Source organism: Chenopodium album, chromosome 3 (assembly GCF_948465745.1).
Source record: "Chenopodium album chromosome 3, dcCheAlbu1.1, whole genome shotgun sequence".
NCBI lineage: Eukaryota > Viridiplantae > Streptophyta > Magnoliopsida > Caryophyllales > Amaranthaceae > Chenopodium > Chenopodium album.
Genome location: NC_137836.1, coordinates 72,615,422 through 72,631,600, shown reverse-complemented (window position 1 = coordinate 72,631,600; position 16,179 = coordinate 72,615,422). Strand labels below are relative to the sequence as shown.

The 16,179-nt window shown below is 31.8% G+C and overlaps 1 protein-coding gene across 1 annotated transcript; it reads right to left on the bottom strand.

Annotated features, from left to right (window-relative positions):
* Positions 1–94: 94 nt before the first annotated feature.
* On the bottom strand, positions 95–6,204 carry LOC145624156 (uncharacterized). The gene is made up of 8 exons (XM_081677124.1): positions 5,509–6,204; positions 4,508–4,720; positions 4,214–4,414; positions 1,874–1,981; positions 1,587–1,724; positions 1,241–1,492; positions 723–1,043; positions 95–641 (listed from the first exon to the last, which is right to left on the bottom strand). Exons 1-8 carry the CDS (start codon positions 6,016–6,018, stop codon positions 477–479), a joined length of 1,908 nt encoding a protein of 635 aa, XP_081533250.1. The 5' UTR covers positions 6,019–6,204; the 3' UTR covers positions 95–476.
* Between the last annotated feature and the right edge of the window lie 9,975 nt (positions 6,205–16,179).

The window sequence follows — 16,179 nt, the reverse complement described above, 5'->3', positions numbered from 1 at the left end:
ATTTAATTAAGTGCATCACTTTAATATTGGAATTTTAATGATAGAGAAAATGAACTTGGTAGAGTTAGTAACAGTGTTTCAACATTTTTTGAATTATACGACATTTAAGATCATAGCATTTTGGAGAGAATAGATTCGCGACTTCATCTAAATGTATCAGGAAAACCGAAAACATAAGTATAACTATAATAGGCAGCTCAAATTTATATGCTTTTATTATACCCTCTGCTTTTCTTCATCACTCTCACAACAAATAAAACATGAACTACAAGGCTGAAAAGTGCAGAAAGACCAACATGTACAATTCACTATGCTAAGCTTCAGAATGTGAATATGTAATCTGTTAATGTGAGAAGTACACGAGCCCTTTTTCACCCCTGTTGTTATGAGCGCCTTGTATTTGCCTTTAAAACTTGGCGATTAACAAAGGTACTCTTTCACGTTCATGTGATGATATAAAACAATACATTAGATCATCACTCTTCATCTTCCTTATCAGAATCTGCAAATACAGTCTTGGGCTGGGTCTCAGCGTAAGCAGGAGCAATAAACTTTGGATCTTTTTCTGCAGCATCTGCATACTTCAGTATAGCTTCTCTAGGGTCTTCATCCATCCATGTTTCTTTCAACATACCTCCTTGCTGCAAATGGAATTCAGGTCAGATTCTCAAAGAGAAATGCCAAGGACTGAAACAATTTAAACTCATAGAAGCCATCCTTACCTTGAGGAGATATTGCGTTAATAAGCTACCCGAAGATGTACCAGTCCTCCCTCCATGGCCAGGTCCTGTCATAGGGAGCTCTGGTTTGTGGGATTTTACTGGGTCCTTCAGTATCTTCTGTCTCTGACGTTTGCGGCTTGGTTGATCTCTGAACATGGGAAGTGCATGAGGGTTGTGTATAGCTGGCTGCACTTCAAAGTCATCCACTGATTTCATCCTTGGGGCACGAGCAACACACACAAGAGCTCCTCTCTCACTCATGTTTGGATCATACAGAACGTGTGTCCCTCCTTGGTTTTTATTTCCAGCAGTAGCGAAAACCTAAAGCACAAATATATGAGGTTTAAAGATAATAGTTTTGCTTTTCATAATGTTTCCTTTTTTTCTTTTTCTTTTCCAAGCAAGCTACTCTCTCAGTAACAAGTGTCAAACTTGATTCTCATAATGCAATTTATATCACACCCTTGGTAATTCCTTCGTAATTAATTAAAGTAACAAGTGTGGGAAAGTGAGCATACCTGATTTAGCTTCGGGTGCCAAGCACACTGTACAACACTGCACGATGGAGAAATGCCAACCTTTGATACTAATTCAAGTTTATCCCTATCATAAAAGCACAGCAACCCTCCAATAGGGCTATCTCTCTCTACAGATGTACCAGTCAAGATAAGTTGCTCATCAGGACTTAAAGTGATGTTCGTTTGAGCATAGTGGTTTGGCAATTCCTCAAACGCCTTCAGAGATTGCTTCATTTGACGCAAGTCCCAAACCTGTAGTTTACGATTGACAAAGTATGAAGATAGGACGAATTGGATATGTAGGCTGCGGGTGAGCATTGATAAAAACAAGTAAAACTTAAATAACCTTTAGTGTGCCATCAAAACTTCTAGAAAACAGATGACGACCATCACTTGAAAATCTCAACCCAGTAATATCATCTGAATGAGCGTTCTCAACACGAATATCTGGTCTGCTTCCCCATCCAGGCTTGAGGTTCCATATCTAAAGGTTACAGAAGCATTAACAATGCTGAAAAAGGAACGTAATTTTTTATAATAAAAATATAATATTTATTAATTTTATTAAATGCAGCAGAAACATAGAGCACAACTATGGACTTAACAAAATGAACAAGCAAGTGACATGTACACCTGAATAGATCCATCTCCTATTCCACCAGCTATGCTATTTCCATCACGTCCCCACGCACATGTAGTTACTGGGACTCTCCCAGGCCTTGTGAGCTTTGGCTTGATTACCTATAAAACAAGAGGGTTAAGAAACTGAAACTAGAAGTTTTGCAGCCAGAACAAGCGGCATTCAAAGCAGCAAAGATAACACTGTCATCAGGCAATGCAAGGTGATAAATATCACTTAACCCAACAGATTTTGATATCGATACACAAGGTTCTGTATTATTTATTTTGCAAATTATACAATATATTATGGTTGAAATACTAATAATGGTTCAATTAATTTTTGAAAGGACAGCCGTCAGAGGAAAGTTTATTCCAGTCAAAAACCAAAATTTTCTAGACTCCAGCGCTTCCACCCACCCCCACCCCCAAAGTTCCAACACCGCATATCTGCTTTCAGTCATAACACAGAAGGGTATGACTTGTTTCAAATGAAAGCTGTAGAATCACAGTCAACATATGATTCAGAAATAATGCATCAGAAAAAAGCCCTTTACTCCTATTTCAGTGTCATTGAAGGAGAACGAGTCATTTGTATTACTGTTGTTTTTCTTAGTCAGATAAAACAATTCATGGGACCAAAAAAAATGTACAAAGGAAGCAAAATTCCCATCTAAAAATACGTTACTTTTGTATATTGAGGTATAATTACAAAATAAAATCTTTCAAAAGGAATAAGCCAAAATCGAATAAAATAGATAGGGGGAATTCTCACCGGTAACCCTTTTCTTTTTACTTTTTTAATTGGAAGACAATTACTATTTCAATTATCTTTGGTAGCTTTGAACTGATAACAATTCTCAACCGTGGATTGAGAAGGTTTTTTCGTCAAAGTTTTGTTAATTTATCATTTAATTAACCATGGTGGACTTTTCAAGCTTTCCTCTTCTTTCTGCTCTTTCTCTTTCATCTCTTTAATTTGATACCCAGGCTTCAACATCACTGAATTCAACTATTTTACTCTCACTTCCACCCCTCTGCGATCAACAACAGAACCCTTGCTGCAAATTCGAAACCACCATCGTCACTAGCCAATTAGCTAGTCAGACCACCCAACAAAAGACAGATTAATTGCAGACTAATGCGTACATCGTATATATATCTTCCTCTCCTTTACAATATCATCACTTTCATCTTTCACAAAAAAAAAACCCTGACAAAAAACCCATATTGAATGATACTACTAGTAAAGTACTACCTAGAAGAGTGATAAAAAAGGAGATCGTTTCTTTCCATTTTTTGTCATTTTGTTGAGGATGTTCTTATCTTGCCTTCTTGAATGACAGTGATCATTCAAAGTTACCCTTGTTATTGATTTTGCATTTGATTTTTGTATAATAGATTCAGAGCTTTTGATTTGACCCAATACATATAAAACAATTGACAAGTTCAGACTCAAAAGCCGATGCCAAAATCTAAGGCAATGCCTTCGACTTCAAGGGCTAGATAGAAGAGATAGGGGTGGGTGGTGACTGGTGAGAATTTAAAGATTGAGGTTTTGAGGAGTGAGGACTTATTTTGGGGTGGAGGTTGATATAGTGGTTGGGAGGGTATTAAGGAAGAAGGGAGGTGAAAATGGTGAGTCAGGTGATGAAACGGGAAAGAGATGATGGTGGACGAGGAAATAATGTATTTCTGCTAGAGTAGAGCGAATGTGAAGGTTAGTTAATGGCAGAAAAGTTGGGCTTTGAGGCGAGAGAGGGGCAGGGATGAGGATGAGTTAACTATAATTAGTTACAGTTCAGTTTAACAGACTTTTAACCAAGAAACAATCATTAATGCTACGATTGAGAAATTTAAAAAGTTCAAGGCTACTGACTAAAATAAAAAATAATGAAAAAAATGGCTACCGATGTAAAAGGTCAAAAGTAATGAGCCAACACTGAGAATTTAAAAAAATAAACATAAAAAAGTACAGTATAATATATCAATGTAAATCATGATTCACAACATTTGATAAAAATTTAGGCACACAAAGCAAAGTGACAGATAAGTGGAAAAGTGTGGATAAAAGGCGATTAGGATATTCATATCATCAAGATGATCAAAAAGTTGGAAACCATATAATATTCTATCATGGTTTCAAAAGACTGGAAAAGTGGAAAATAGTACTTGTATATTTAGCACCCCCCCCCCCCCCCCCAAAGGCCCCACCCAAAAAAAAAAACAACAACTAAACTTTAGCAAGCATTCAAGTAAAACACGTGAATTCACACACACACACAAACACATGGATTCAAGTAAATATTAGCACCTGATTTACATAAACACATGAATTCAAGTATATACACGCACCTGCTTTTGGGATTTGAAGTCATTTACATCCCATATACGAAGTGAACCATCTTCGGATGATGTTAAGACTGTCTCCTTTTTATTTGGGTGCCACTCTCCACAAGTTATACCAGATATGTGACCCTTAGTATTCTTAAGATCACGTATATACATATCACCCTTTACAAACTCGCCAATAGTAAGCCCATCACGGTCATAAATCTGACATAAGAGAATGTATTCTCATTAGAGTTATCAGCATATAAGAAAGTACCAATGACCAAATAATTAAGAGTAAGCAGAGCAAAGTAAAACCTTAGCTTGAGCAGAGCCAGTAACACACAAAAAGAATCCAGCTGTAGGACTCCAACTCAGTGATCGTACTTGGTGACCTTCGGATGGTTCCAGTTGTCTAAATGAAGCTAAATCTCGTTTCATGCCTTGAAAATCGTACATACGTACTGTATAATCATAACTACCAGAAAGAACTCTTGATCCAGAATGATCAACTGCTAAAGCAGAAACAACCTGCCAACAATTTTAAAAAATTCCAATTTCATCAATATATGATCTAATCTAAACCATAACAATTCTTACTCTGCCAATGGAGAATGAAAAAATCTACAATTGAAGTTGAGCAAAGCCAGCAATAGTTTCAGGCTAAAATAGATCCGACTCTAATGACCAGATAGCGGTTCAAATCTCATTAAAGTAATCTTCCGCCTTCACCTCTACCTAACAGGCCACCCACACTTATAATTCTTACAATTTCATGCAGCTACATAAATCAGGAGAGCGCATAAAGATTAATTTTCAAATACGAAATTGGAAACAAAACCTCTCTAAGTACACTTGGAACTTGATGGAACTCTCACCATAAAACAACCTTTTTTCCTTGACAATTTTCAGCAGTAAACTAACCATAAGGCATGATCTTGAAATCACATTCACAAGAAACCCCCACAAACACAACTCAAGATTATAGCAATATGATTACTTATCAATAATTCACGGACTAATTAAAACAGCATCTATCGAAACCCCCTCGAAACACTTACGCTAAGAGGCGACTACACAATAAACCATTTCTAACTACATTTTCAGCTACAATTATAATCCTCAATCTTTGCCAATAATACCAAACAAGCTTAATTTCACATATAACACAACAAAGTAATCAAATTACAAATCTGCTCATTAATCATCATACTACTATAACAATTAGCCAAAATTATAAAAACTAAAATCAATCAAAATAAAAAAAAAAAATTAAACAAACTAAAATTTAAAGAACATAAAATTTGTAATTCAATTACCTTAGTATGTCCCTTCAAAACAATCTCATTACTCAAAGGAATTCGATGACGAGTACCCTCTTCCTCATCATCATCCTCATCTTCAGTATCCTCATCAAAAGTCCTCCCTTTGGACTCAGCGGGCCGCGGCGGCCCAATCAAATCCCCATCATCATCATCAACTGAGCCCACCGAAGGAGGTGGAGGCGGCCCAATCAAATCCCCATCATCATCATCATCCTCCTCAATAGTCGGCGGGCGAGGTGGGCCCACTAATTTCTCATCAGACTCAGAATCATGGGGTTTAGGGTTAGGGTTTGGGCGGACGGAATCAATCCAAGCTTTGGAAGAGGAGGAGAGAGAAGGGAAGGAATCGGCGGCGGGATTATCTGCCGGAGATTGTTGGTCGGAAGTTGATCGGCGAGTAGTGTTGTGAATGGCTTCAAGTGGGGTTTGGGGTTTTGATTTTTTTCCGAATGAAAGGGGAAATTGTGCCCTAATTCCGTCGTAAATCTCTGATTCATCCTCCATTGATGAGAGCTTGAGTTTTGAATTAGAGGAGATGGGTTGTTATGGAGTAGAAATTGTAATATGGTTGTGGTTTATTTTGCCGCCATTAGAGAAGCTTGAAGAAGGAAAGCCAAAATACTCTTGTTTAGAAAAAAACGAATGAAAGAAATGTTGGGCCTTTCCGAGTTAGGCCATGATTTTTTTGAGCTGAACTATGGGCGCTATTAGTCTATGATGGCTAATCGAGTTAAGTAGCTTGCGAGTAATTTGAAATTAATTCAATCTAAATTTGTTAAGGGTCTGTTCTCATATGTTGAAATTCAGTTCATTTCAGTTCAGTTCAGTTTATGTCTAATGATATTGATAATGATATAAAGCCAAATTTCATTCTTTTAAGCTCTTATTACAACGACGATAATAATAATAATAATAATAATAATAATAATAATAATAATAATAATAATAATAATAATAATAATGTGTGTGTTACATTATTCTTGGGATCGTGGTCGCGATGTCTGTGTTGATTTGACAGGATCTTCTCCTTTAACACAGTTAAGGTTATCTGACTTTATTCCTAGACGGGTTGTGGCTGATGCAGCTCAGCGGAAGCGAGATAAGTATGAGGTTCGTTGTCAGGCGATTGGATATGGGTTCATTCCCTTCTCCTTTTCTTCGTTTGGTGAATTAGAGAAGGAGGCTGTTGCGTTGCTTAAGCGAATTCAGAGGTTCTCGACGACGCAAGACATTGGAGCACGTGCTACAGCTCATATTTTTACTAGGGTAGGCTTTGCTATAGCTAGAGTAGTGGGGGTCCAGATTGTATCTCGGCTTCCCACTAATTTATTGTAGGTTGTATGACTTTTTGTTTTTGAGATATAATAATAATAATAATAATAATAATAATAATAATAATAATAACAATAATAATAACAATAACAATAACAATAACAATAACAATAATAATAATAATAATAATAATAATAATAATATTGATACAATTCATTGTTCAAATGGTTCTATTTATTTGATACACATTTTACTGTTAAACTCATTGAGAAAATGAGAATACTACAAAATTTAAACTAATTTTCATAATCGGTTAGTTCTTCGTCTTCTTCTTGTCCACCAAGCTCCTTAATTACCTCGGCATTCCTCTGAACTGACTCCCATATCTGATCAGTTATTTCTTGTCGTACAATATCCATAGCTGCTTTCTTGTTAGGATCGTACATAGTATGATCTTCTCTTCGCTCCATGACTTCAACTTGGTGCGTGAATGGGAATCCCTACTTCATGTAAACGAATCAAATTGTGTAAAGTACAACAAGCAACGATTATTTGCAACTGAAAACGTAATTTTATTTTATTTTTATTTTTATTTTTTATTTAAAAAAAAAAAATTCAAACAACAAAGTGTTTTGTGTTCTTTTGTCATAATACTATTTTATTTTTAAATTATATAGTATATGTGTTTATAATGTTTTGGGGTTTCATGTTTATAATATATTTTCCATCAATATTACAATTGTAAAGTATATTTTTCATAAATATTTTAATATGTACATATGTATATACACATATGTATAGTAATAAATAATCAAAGATCACTAATTAGTAGTTAAAAATCACTAATTACTAAGTTCAGTTCAGTTCGGTTCAGTTCAGTTCAGTTTGGTTCGGTTCAGTTCAGCTCAGTTCAGTTCAGCTCAGCTCATTTCAGTTCAGCTGATTTCAATCAATGAGAACAAACCCTAAAACTTGACATGAGTTGGCTAAGTATCAAACTTGGCTTGATTCGAAGATTTGATAAGCACATGTTGAGTAAGCTCTGACTTGACTCAATAGGGGCCTGTTCTCATTGACTGAACTCAGCTGAACTGAACTGAACTGAATTGAGCTGAACTGAACTGAAATGAATACTCCCTCCGTTTTTTTTATATGCATCACTTTCTTTTTATGGGTGTTTTTTTTAAATACATCACTTCCTTATTTGGAAACTTTATACTATATTTTATAATTTCTCTCTCTTACTTTAAACCACACTTAAATTATTTTATCATTTCTCTCTCCTCTATGGTCCCCACTTATATAATAAAAATATATACTCTCCCTCATATTCTTTCTCTTTCATGGTCTCCATCTTACTTATACTACGTAGTATAATAAATTATTCATCCACACACAATACCCTTCTAAATCTCCGCGCATCACCAAGTGATGCATATAAAAAAAAACGGAGGGAGTATTTTATAAGAGAAGAAAATTAGGAGCTGAGCTGAACTGAACTGAACTGAACTGAGCTGAACTGAACTGAATTTCAACATAAGAGAACAGGAACTCGATAATGTTTTTTTTTTATTTTTTATTTTTTTTTTTTATTATTATTATTATTTATTTTTAATAAATTGCATTTTGTAAAACAAAGGTGTTATCATTTTTTCGATATAAACTTGATATTTTCGATAGCCCGCCATCGGTAATGGATGTCGTATCTAGGATCATCGATAATTCCACATTTATCGATTGTTTTGGCCATCGGAAGCTGATTGGCTTAATCGTTGTATAAGCTTATTTATACATTCATACTACCTTCATACAATCATACCATTTCACAATACATGTACTCTTTTATAATGTACTTTTCAATATGCTACTTTGACCATTGACAATTAATATTATGATAATATACATTGAGATCAATCAAACAATATTTTACATATAGACATTTGATTTAGTTTTATATGTTATTATTAAAAGTATAGTCAAAGTTAGCAAGTGAATACAAAATGCTGCATGTATTGTGAAACGAAGTTTCGAAGATGTAGTACTCCATATGTATTTCGGTGGATACTTGGGTTCTTAAGGCTTTTTTTCCCCTATTATTGCTTTAAAATTATTTCTACAACTTTCTATTTCATTACAAAGTAGTAAATGAGAAATGAAAGGCTACCCACCAATTTCTAATTAGCCAGCTAATTTACTAATCATTGTATAAATAGGGTGCTTATATAATATGTATGACAGGTCATAAGAGACATCAACCCAAATTTCTTTCCCTAAAAATGAAAGACCAACAAATAGTACCTATTTCTCTATATGGTAATTCATCTTTAAAGACTAGATGATGCACATAAAATCGATAAATCAAATGGCAAAAACATCAAAAATTCTTCAAAGCTCAAAACTTTTTGTAACATTTTTATTCTTATTTATATCCAAACAACCATTATTTGTAAAAGGATGGGCTATTGGTCCTGCAAAATATGTATTTAGCATTGAAAATGCAATGGACAATGACATTATGAATGTCCATTGTAATTCAGAGAATGATGATCTTGGTCTTGTTCGCCTTCCAGTAAATAGCAATTATACACACGGATTCACAACTCAAATGTTCAAGACGATATCTTTCTTTTGTGAACTTATGATCCCTAGTCGCGCTTTCAAGGTTTTTGACACATTTAGAGACGTGGTAGAATTTGTGGATAGACAATGTGGAGGAAGGCATTGTTTTTGGAAAGCAACCGAGAAAGGTATATACTTGTATCATATCCAAAAACATAAATACTACAAGAAGTTTGAATGGAGTAAGTATCCACCTAATAAGGAGGATCTTAAGAAGCTTGATGAATTTGATGATAATCATATAGATTTTGTTTCATCTTGATTAATCAATGCATGATTTGCATGACATGAGACTCTATATATCCATCTTCAAGCTAATTAAAATGATGTATATATGTTAATTGTTAATTATGTCATATTTGTATTTATACAAGCATCAAACCAACAATTGTAAAACCTTGAAAGTTTAGAGGAATAATGCTTAGTTTTGTGATCCAAAATCAAATCAAGATGAATAATTTATGAGAGACTTTTTCATTTGAGGCATTTTATATATAAATAATTTAGAGGAATAATGCTTAGTGTTATATATATATATATATATATATATATATATATATATATATATATATATATATATATATATATATATATATATATATATATATATAGCCTTTTTTCGTTGATATATGTAATATAATTTATTACATACTTTTTGTTTAAAAAATTAAAATTATATAAATCCATTTTTGATTAATCAAAATACGTGTGTGGCAATGTATTCATGAAAAAGAGGCCAAGAACTTTAAATTTAGAATGCAAAATACAATTCTATAAACTTTTCATCATCTTATGTCTCAATAACAATATCTTATATTTATGATTTTAATTTATTAAGATTTAAAAATATTGATGGTTAAAATTATTTTTTTGGCAAACATGATAAATGAATTAGGTCAAGTAAAAAAGTATAGAGATAGTACATTATACTAGGTTGATGAAAAGATAGTCAAAGTGTATGGTTGAAACTATACATGATGGTGAAGAGTCTCATAGTTCTATATTGGTTCGTTAAAATTTTCAACAAGATTGCCGAAGTGTGAAATAGAAATAATTAATCTACCTTCTTGTGGGAAAAGGGAGAAAATTGATGGGGAATCGATGAGTTCGTGTTAGAGTCTCACAATAGATCAATGAAAAATTGAAAAGTAGGCGTCTCAAGAAAATGAGATACATTATTTTTTGGTGCGAATGAAAAATGATACTACTATTATTTAAGTAGTATTTATTTTTTAATAGGAAGGGGTGATATCACTATAATAATCTTTTAACAGATTTAAAAATTCCCTATACAAGTACTCCCTCCGTCCCTAAATTATATTCCTCTTTCTAGCATTTATTCCTCACATAATAGAGAGAAAGAGGAATGTAATTTAGGGACGGAGGGAGTATTAAATATTCTAAAATTAATGACATCACTTCTAAACTACTCCTAAATAATTTTAGCTGTTTTTGCATCATTCTTGACGGAGCTTTATTGGTGTATAAAAGTGACCAAATTTGATCCGGCCATTATGGGTTTGTTTACATTTACTGAACTGAGCTGAACTGATTGGAGCTGAAATGAACTGAATTGATTGGAGCTGAACTGAACTGAATTGATTGGAGCTGAAATGAATTTTTTATAAGAGAAGGAAATTAGGAGCTGAACTGAACTGAACTGAACTAAATTGATTGGAGCTAAACTGAACTAAACTGGACCGATTGAAACTGAACTGAACTAAACTGAATTGAAATTAAGCCGAAGGGAACAGGCCCTAAGATTGACAAACGTGCAAAACGAATCTTTAAATTTGTATCCCAACACACACATAAAACAATCAAATAGCAAAAAATCTTCTTGCTTAGATAATGGGAATTGTGAAAATTCTATGAAAGTCATCCTTAAAATGACTACTATTATACTAATTTTTTATTGGTTGATTTTTAATTTATTTTTTATGTCAAAATTAATTATAAATTTTGTTCATATTTTTAAAATTATTTTTTTTATATTTTTACAAATTATAATTAATTTATGAATTATTCTTTTAATTTCAATAATAATAAAAAGTGAATTATGAAAATTAATTCGGAAAATTATGCAAAAAAATTCAAAATTATTTCAAAATTAATAATTAAAATTTTAAAATTAGATAAATGATTTATAATTAATTTTGACATTGAAAATTAGTACTCCCTCCGTTTTTAAATACTTGCTTCACTTTCCTTTTTTGGCCGTTTTTAAATACTTGCTCCATTTTCTTATTTGGAAAGTTTTTACAATATTTAGTTCATTTCTCTCACCTAGTGGACCCAACAAATATCATATTTTTATAATTTCATATTCTCTCTCCTCCAATTTCTCCACTACTTTTGCTTTTTACAATTTTTTATTCTTCCACCAACTTCAATGCCTCCATATTTTATTACTTTCTCCAATTCTCCTAAAACTCCGCACATGGAGAAATGAAGCAGATATTTTAAACGAAGGGAGTATAATGGTAGTCATTTTAAGGTTGACTACCATAGAATCATCTTGAAACTGTTGCATAAGATCGTCTTCATCTAGCCATGCACTTGTATACCTAATAGGTAGAGTTATAACCAATGAGCTTTGATGGCCTGTAGAGGACTCGAACAATCTTCCTGGTTGGATTGTAGTGCCAAAAAGGGGCAAACTTGTTTGTTTGGACTTTGGAGAGCCTTAACATCTATATTTTGACCAACAAGGCCAGATTATTGCTGTTATAAGTGAGTTGATGTAAGAAATAGTTTGTCAAAAGAAGAAATAAAAGGGTGTAATTTATAGAAAGGATGAAACTATAAAGCTTAGAAGTGTTGGAACATTATGTCCATTTTATCAACATTTTAACCATGAAGAGAAGTTGTTGTACCTATTTTCTTATAAAAGTTTGTCTTATAAAAGTTTTGTTGTACCTATTTTGTTGTACCTTATTTGTTTGAATTATCAATAAGATTGTCTTATAAAAGTTTTTATAAACAAATAAAGACACAAGATTTTTAAGACTTGAACTCTTTACCTTATTCAGTAATATTTAATTATATTTTAATTCAGTAAATTTAACTTTAGTTCAACAAGAATGATGTCAATTTAATTTGTAAAAATAAGTTTAAATTAGTTTAATATAAATAATTTAAAGAACAAATTTAAGAGAGACTAAGGGTCGGTTCACATTTACTGAACTGAGCTGAACTGAACTGAACTGATTGGAGCTGAATTGAACTGAAGTGATTGAAGCTGAACTGAACTGAGCTGAAATGAATATTTTATGAGAAAGGGAAATTAGGAGCTGAACTGAACTGAACTGAACTGATTGGAGCTGAACTGAACAACTGAACTGATTAGATCTGAACTGAAATTAAGTAAATGTGAACAGGCCCTAAGTAAAAATAATTTAATTCATTTATTATAATTTTAAATTTTAAAAAATACTTCGTATTTCAATACAGTAAATATAAATTCAATTCAGTAAAAATTAGATTCGATTATACTCTCAAATGTTTTTTATTTTTTTTATTTATTTTTTATTTATTTTTTTCAAAATGAGGTTACAAAAATACTCTCATATGTGACTTAATTCCACGCTTGACATCAACATGATGTTATTTTTCGACTTATCAAGGTCATCCACCAAAACACATACTTTTTTTTTAAAGCAACAAAACATGCACAAACTTAGGCCCTGTTCTCTTACGTTGAAATTCTGTTCAGTTCAGTTCAATTCAGCTCAGTTCAATTCAGTTCAGTTCAGCTCCTAATTTCCTTCTCTTATAAAATATTCATTTCAGTTCAGTTCAGTTCAATTCAGCTCAGCTCAGTTCAGTCAATGAGAACAAGCCCTTAGAGATCTTTAACCAAAATGACTACTTTTACAAAACTATTTACCAAAAGGGCTATTTATCAATACTAATTCCAAAACTAGCTAACTTATTTAACTTGGAAGGAAATTGTTTATTTCTTATTTTCCTTTGAACTAGTTTTTTTTTTTTTTTTTTTTTGAAGGTTATTCCTTAGAACTAGTTTGGTTCACTTTTTTTTTTTTTTATTTACAGAAAAAAAAAATTAGTTTATTTATTTATTTATTTATTTTTGAGAAATTCTAATGCCGTAGTTTAAGATATCCAATGATGAGAGGGTAGCTAGCTTGTTTTTCGTAGGGTGTGCTTTTGTTTTCTATTATGTCTGTTTTCTTTTCTTTGTTTTAAATTCTGTTACTGTGTTTTTCTTTTGTTAGGGGTTCTTTCCTGTTTTGCACCAAAAAAAATATCCCATTAATTTGAAAAATAACATTCAACATATATAATATATTTGCAGTAATTCTCTGCAAACTGTACTTTGTTCAGAGGTGCAAGCATCAGTATTTTTATAAAAAATAAAACAAAAAAAACTCAAAAAATTGTTCCAAATTTCCATTATTTAACCAAAAAAAAAAAAAAAAAAAAAAAAAAACTGAGAACATATTCATTGTCTACCATTATATATCACGTAACTATGTGTAAATTTGGTTTATTATACCCATTAAACTCAAAAATATTCAAATTAGCTAACATTAGCAGAGATTATACAATAAATAGGCATGAAAAAGATGAACAATACCTTAAAAACCCTTATCATTGTATAAATTTATGGCAGTGCTGATAGAACAATACTACTTGAAATTCCAAATTTAAATGATACGATCTAGACGAAAAATTTAGTTTATTTGTACTCCGTAAATCGTTAAATTTCCAACTTTAAAAAAATCCTAAAAACAAAATTAAAATAAAATAAAAAAACTAAATAAAAAAAAAACCAATAAAGTGAACCCCGAACAAAACTGGTGCAAAATAAGGAAAAAGAATAGCTAAATTACTTCCAAGTCAATAATTTAACTAGTTTTGGAATTAAAATTCATAATTAGCCGTTTTGATAAATACTTTTGTCAAATTAGCCGTTTTTGTAAAAAATCCCAAACTTAGTGTCCACTAGATAATTATGAAAAAGATAATAATAAAAAATTAAAATAAACAAAAAGGTACATCATCATATCGTGGAGGATGCACTGTAAATTAATTGTCGTTTATTGCTTCCATTGCATAGTAGTATTGAAATGTTTTGCTAGCATACATAATATGGACATAATGTTGATTTCATACTCCCTCAACCCCTAACAATTTCTTCCATATGCGATACTTGTTACTCCATAATGTATTACTATGAGTCTATGATCATAAATTTCTTTAGTACAGTAGTATATTAGTACAAAAATTCTATTTGACTATTAATAAATTAATTATTGAATTGCATCCAAAAAAAAAAATATTTATTGAAAAAAATCATAAGATCCAACATGACTATACTATACATATATATATTTAATATATTGAGAATTCTCTAATTTTATAAATAGTATCGAGATTTAAATCATAAGAACAAATATGGAAGGAGGGAATGTCATTTTAGAATCCGATCTATTGAAATAATTTTCATTTAATTTGTTTGAACGTAGCAGAAATTATTTCACAGGAATTAACTTATTTTGATGAATTTTGATTAAAATTTAATTTTACCTACCGACTCTAATTTTTACCGTTTAAACTTATTTTATCCTAGCTATTTATTTTATTTACGGTCTTTGAAGCTTTTGATTTTTATTGATTCTAAATGACTTTTATTTGACGCAAACACGTAATCAAGCTATATATTGTAATTAATTAAAACTTGTTTTGCTTATGCTAACTCATAATAACTTCGTAAAATTAATTCTATTTAATATGTTACGGAGTATTATGCTTTAGTTGAAAAAAACAGTCTTGCATGATATGTATGCCATGTGTGAACAGTAGTACAAAATGTCACCATATCCTGGTTTCCCATTTAAAGTCCTTGCTTAAATCAAAGCCTTAAACCACTATAAATAATTCTACATATTCTCAAGTTGTTATATCATTAACTCAAAGAAATCTACAACCAAAAACAAACAATCAATTCAACAATGTCATTATTAAAACTAATAATCGCCATGATACTAACTTTAGGAATCACAAATCAGCCATTTGTGAATTCTTGGGGTTTTTTCCTTCCAGTAGATTATTGGGTGGTAATACAAAATGAATTAAATACCGATGCTATAGATGTACAATGCGCTGGAGGTGGTAAGAAATTTCAAGATTTAGGGCTTCAACATGTTCAAGTGAAGAATAATTTCACATTTACATTCAAAAGTGAAATGTGGAAAGTTGTTACCTATACATGTAACATGACAAGCCCAAGAAAGGGTGGGATAAGTATTGTAGCGTTTGAAGATGATCAATCTTTTGTCGATAAATATTGTGGTGGGCGTCATTGTATCTGGAAAGGGGCCGAGGATGGGATATCCTTGTATCATGATAAGAAGAAGAGGTACAGGTTTATGTGGCCATGGCAAAACCATACTATTGTTTAAAATCGTCTTGTCTATTTGATGGGTACGTAATTTACATGCCCAAAATCAGTAGACATGCAGCAATAATAAGTGGTAACCAACTCAACAACTTTATTTCTATTTTGCCAAAAAATTATTCTAATAAATAAAAATCGATAATGTAAGCAATAATCGAATTTATTTCGAAGTAATAACTCATGAGTAGTCATATCCTTCTCCTTGAGTTTAATTTAGTATTTTGCTATGGTTTCTAGTGGTCTTTTACTCGATCTAATATTAATAAACTGAAGTATTTTCTAATTAAGATGTAGATCATGCTGTGGTTCGATTTTACTATGATTCCAATAATGTAAACGCTAATGAAGAT

Coding starts and splice junctions, on each gene's coding strand:
- LOC145624156 (XM_081677124.1), bottom strand. CDS start 6,018: ATGGAGGATGAATCAGAGATTTACGACGGAATTAGGGCACAATTTCCC. Junction 4,721..5,508: donor TTTTGAAGGGACATACTAAG/GTAATTGAATTA, acceptor AATTGTTGGCAG/GTTGTTTCTGCTTTAGCAGT. Junction 642..722: donor TAACGCAATATCTCCTCAAG/GTAAGGATGGCT, acceptor TTCCATTTGCAG/CAAGGAGGTATGTTGAAAGA.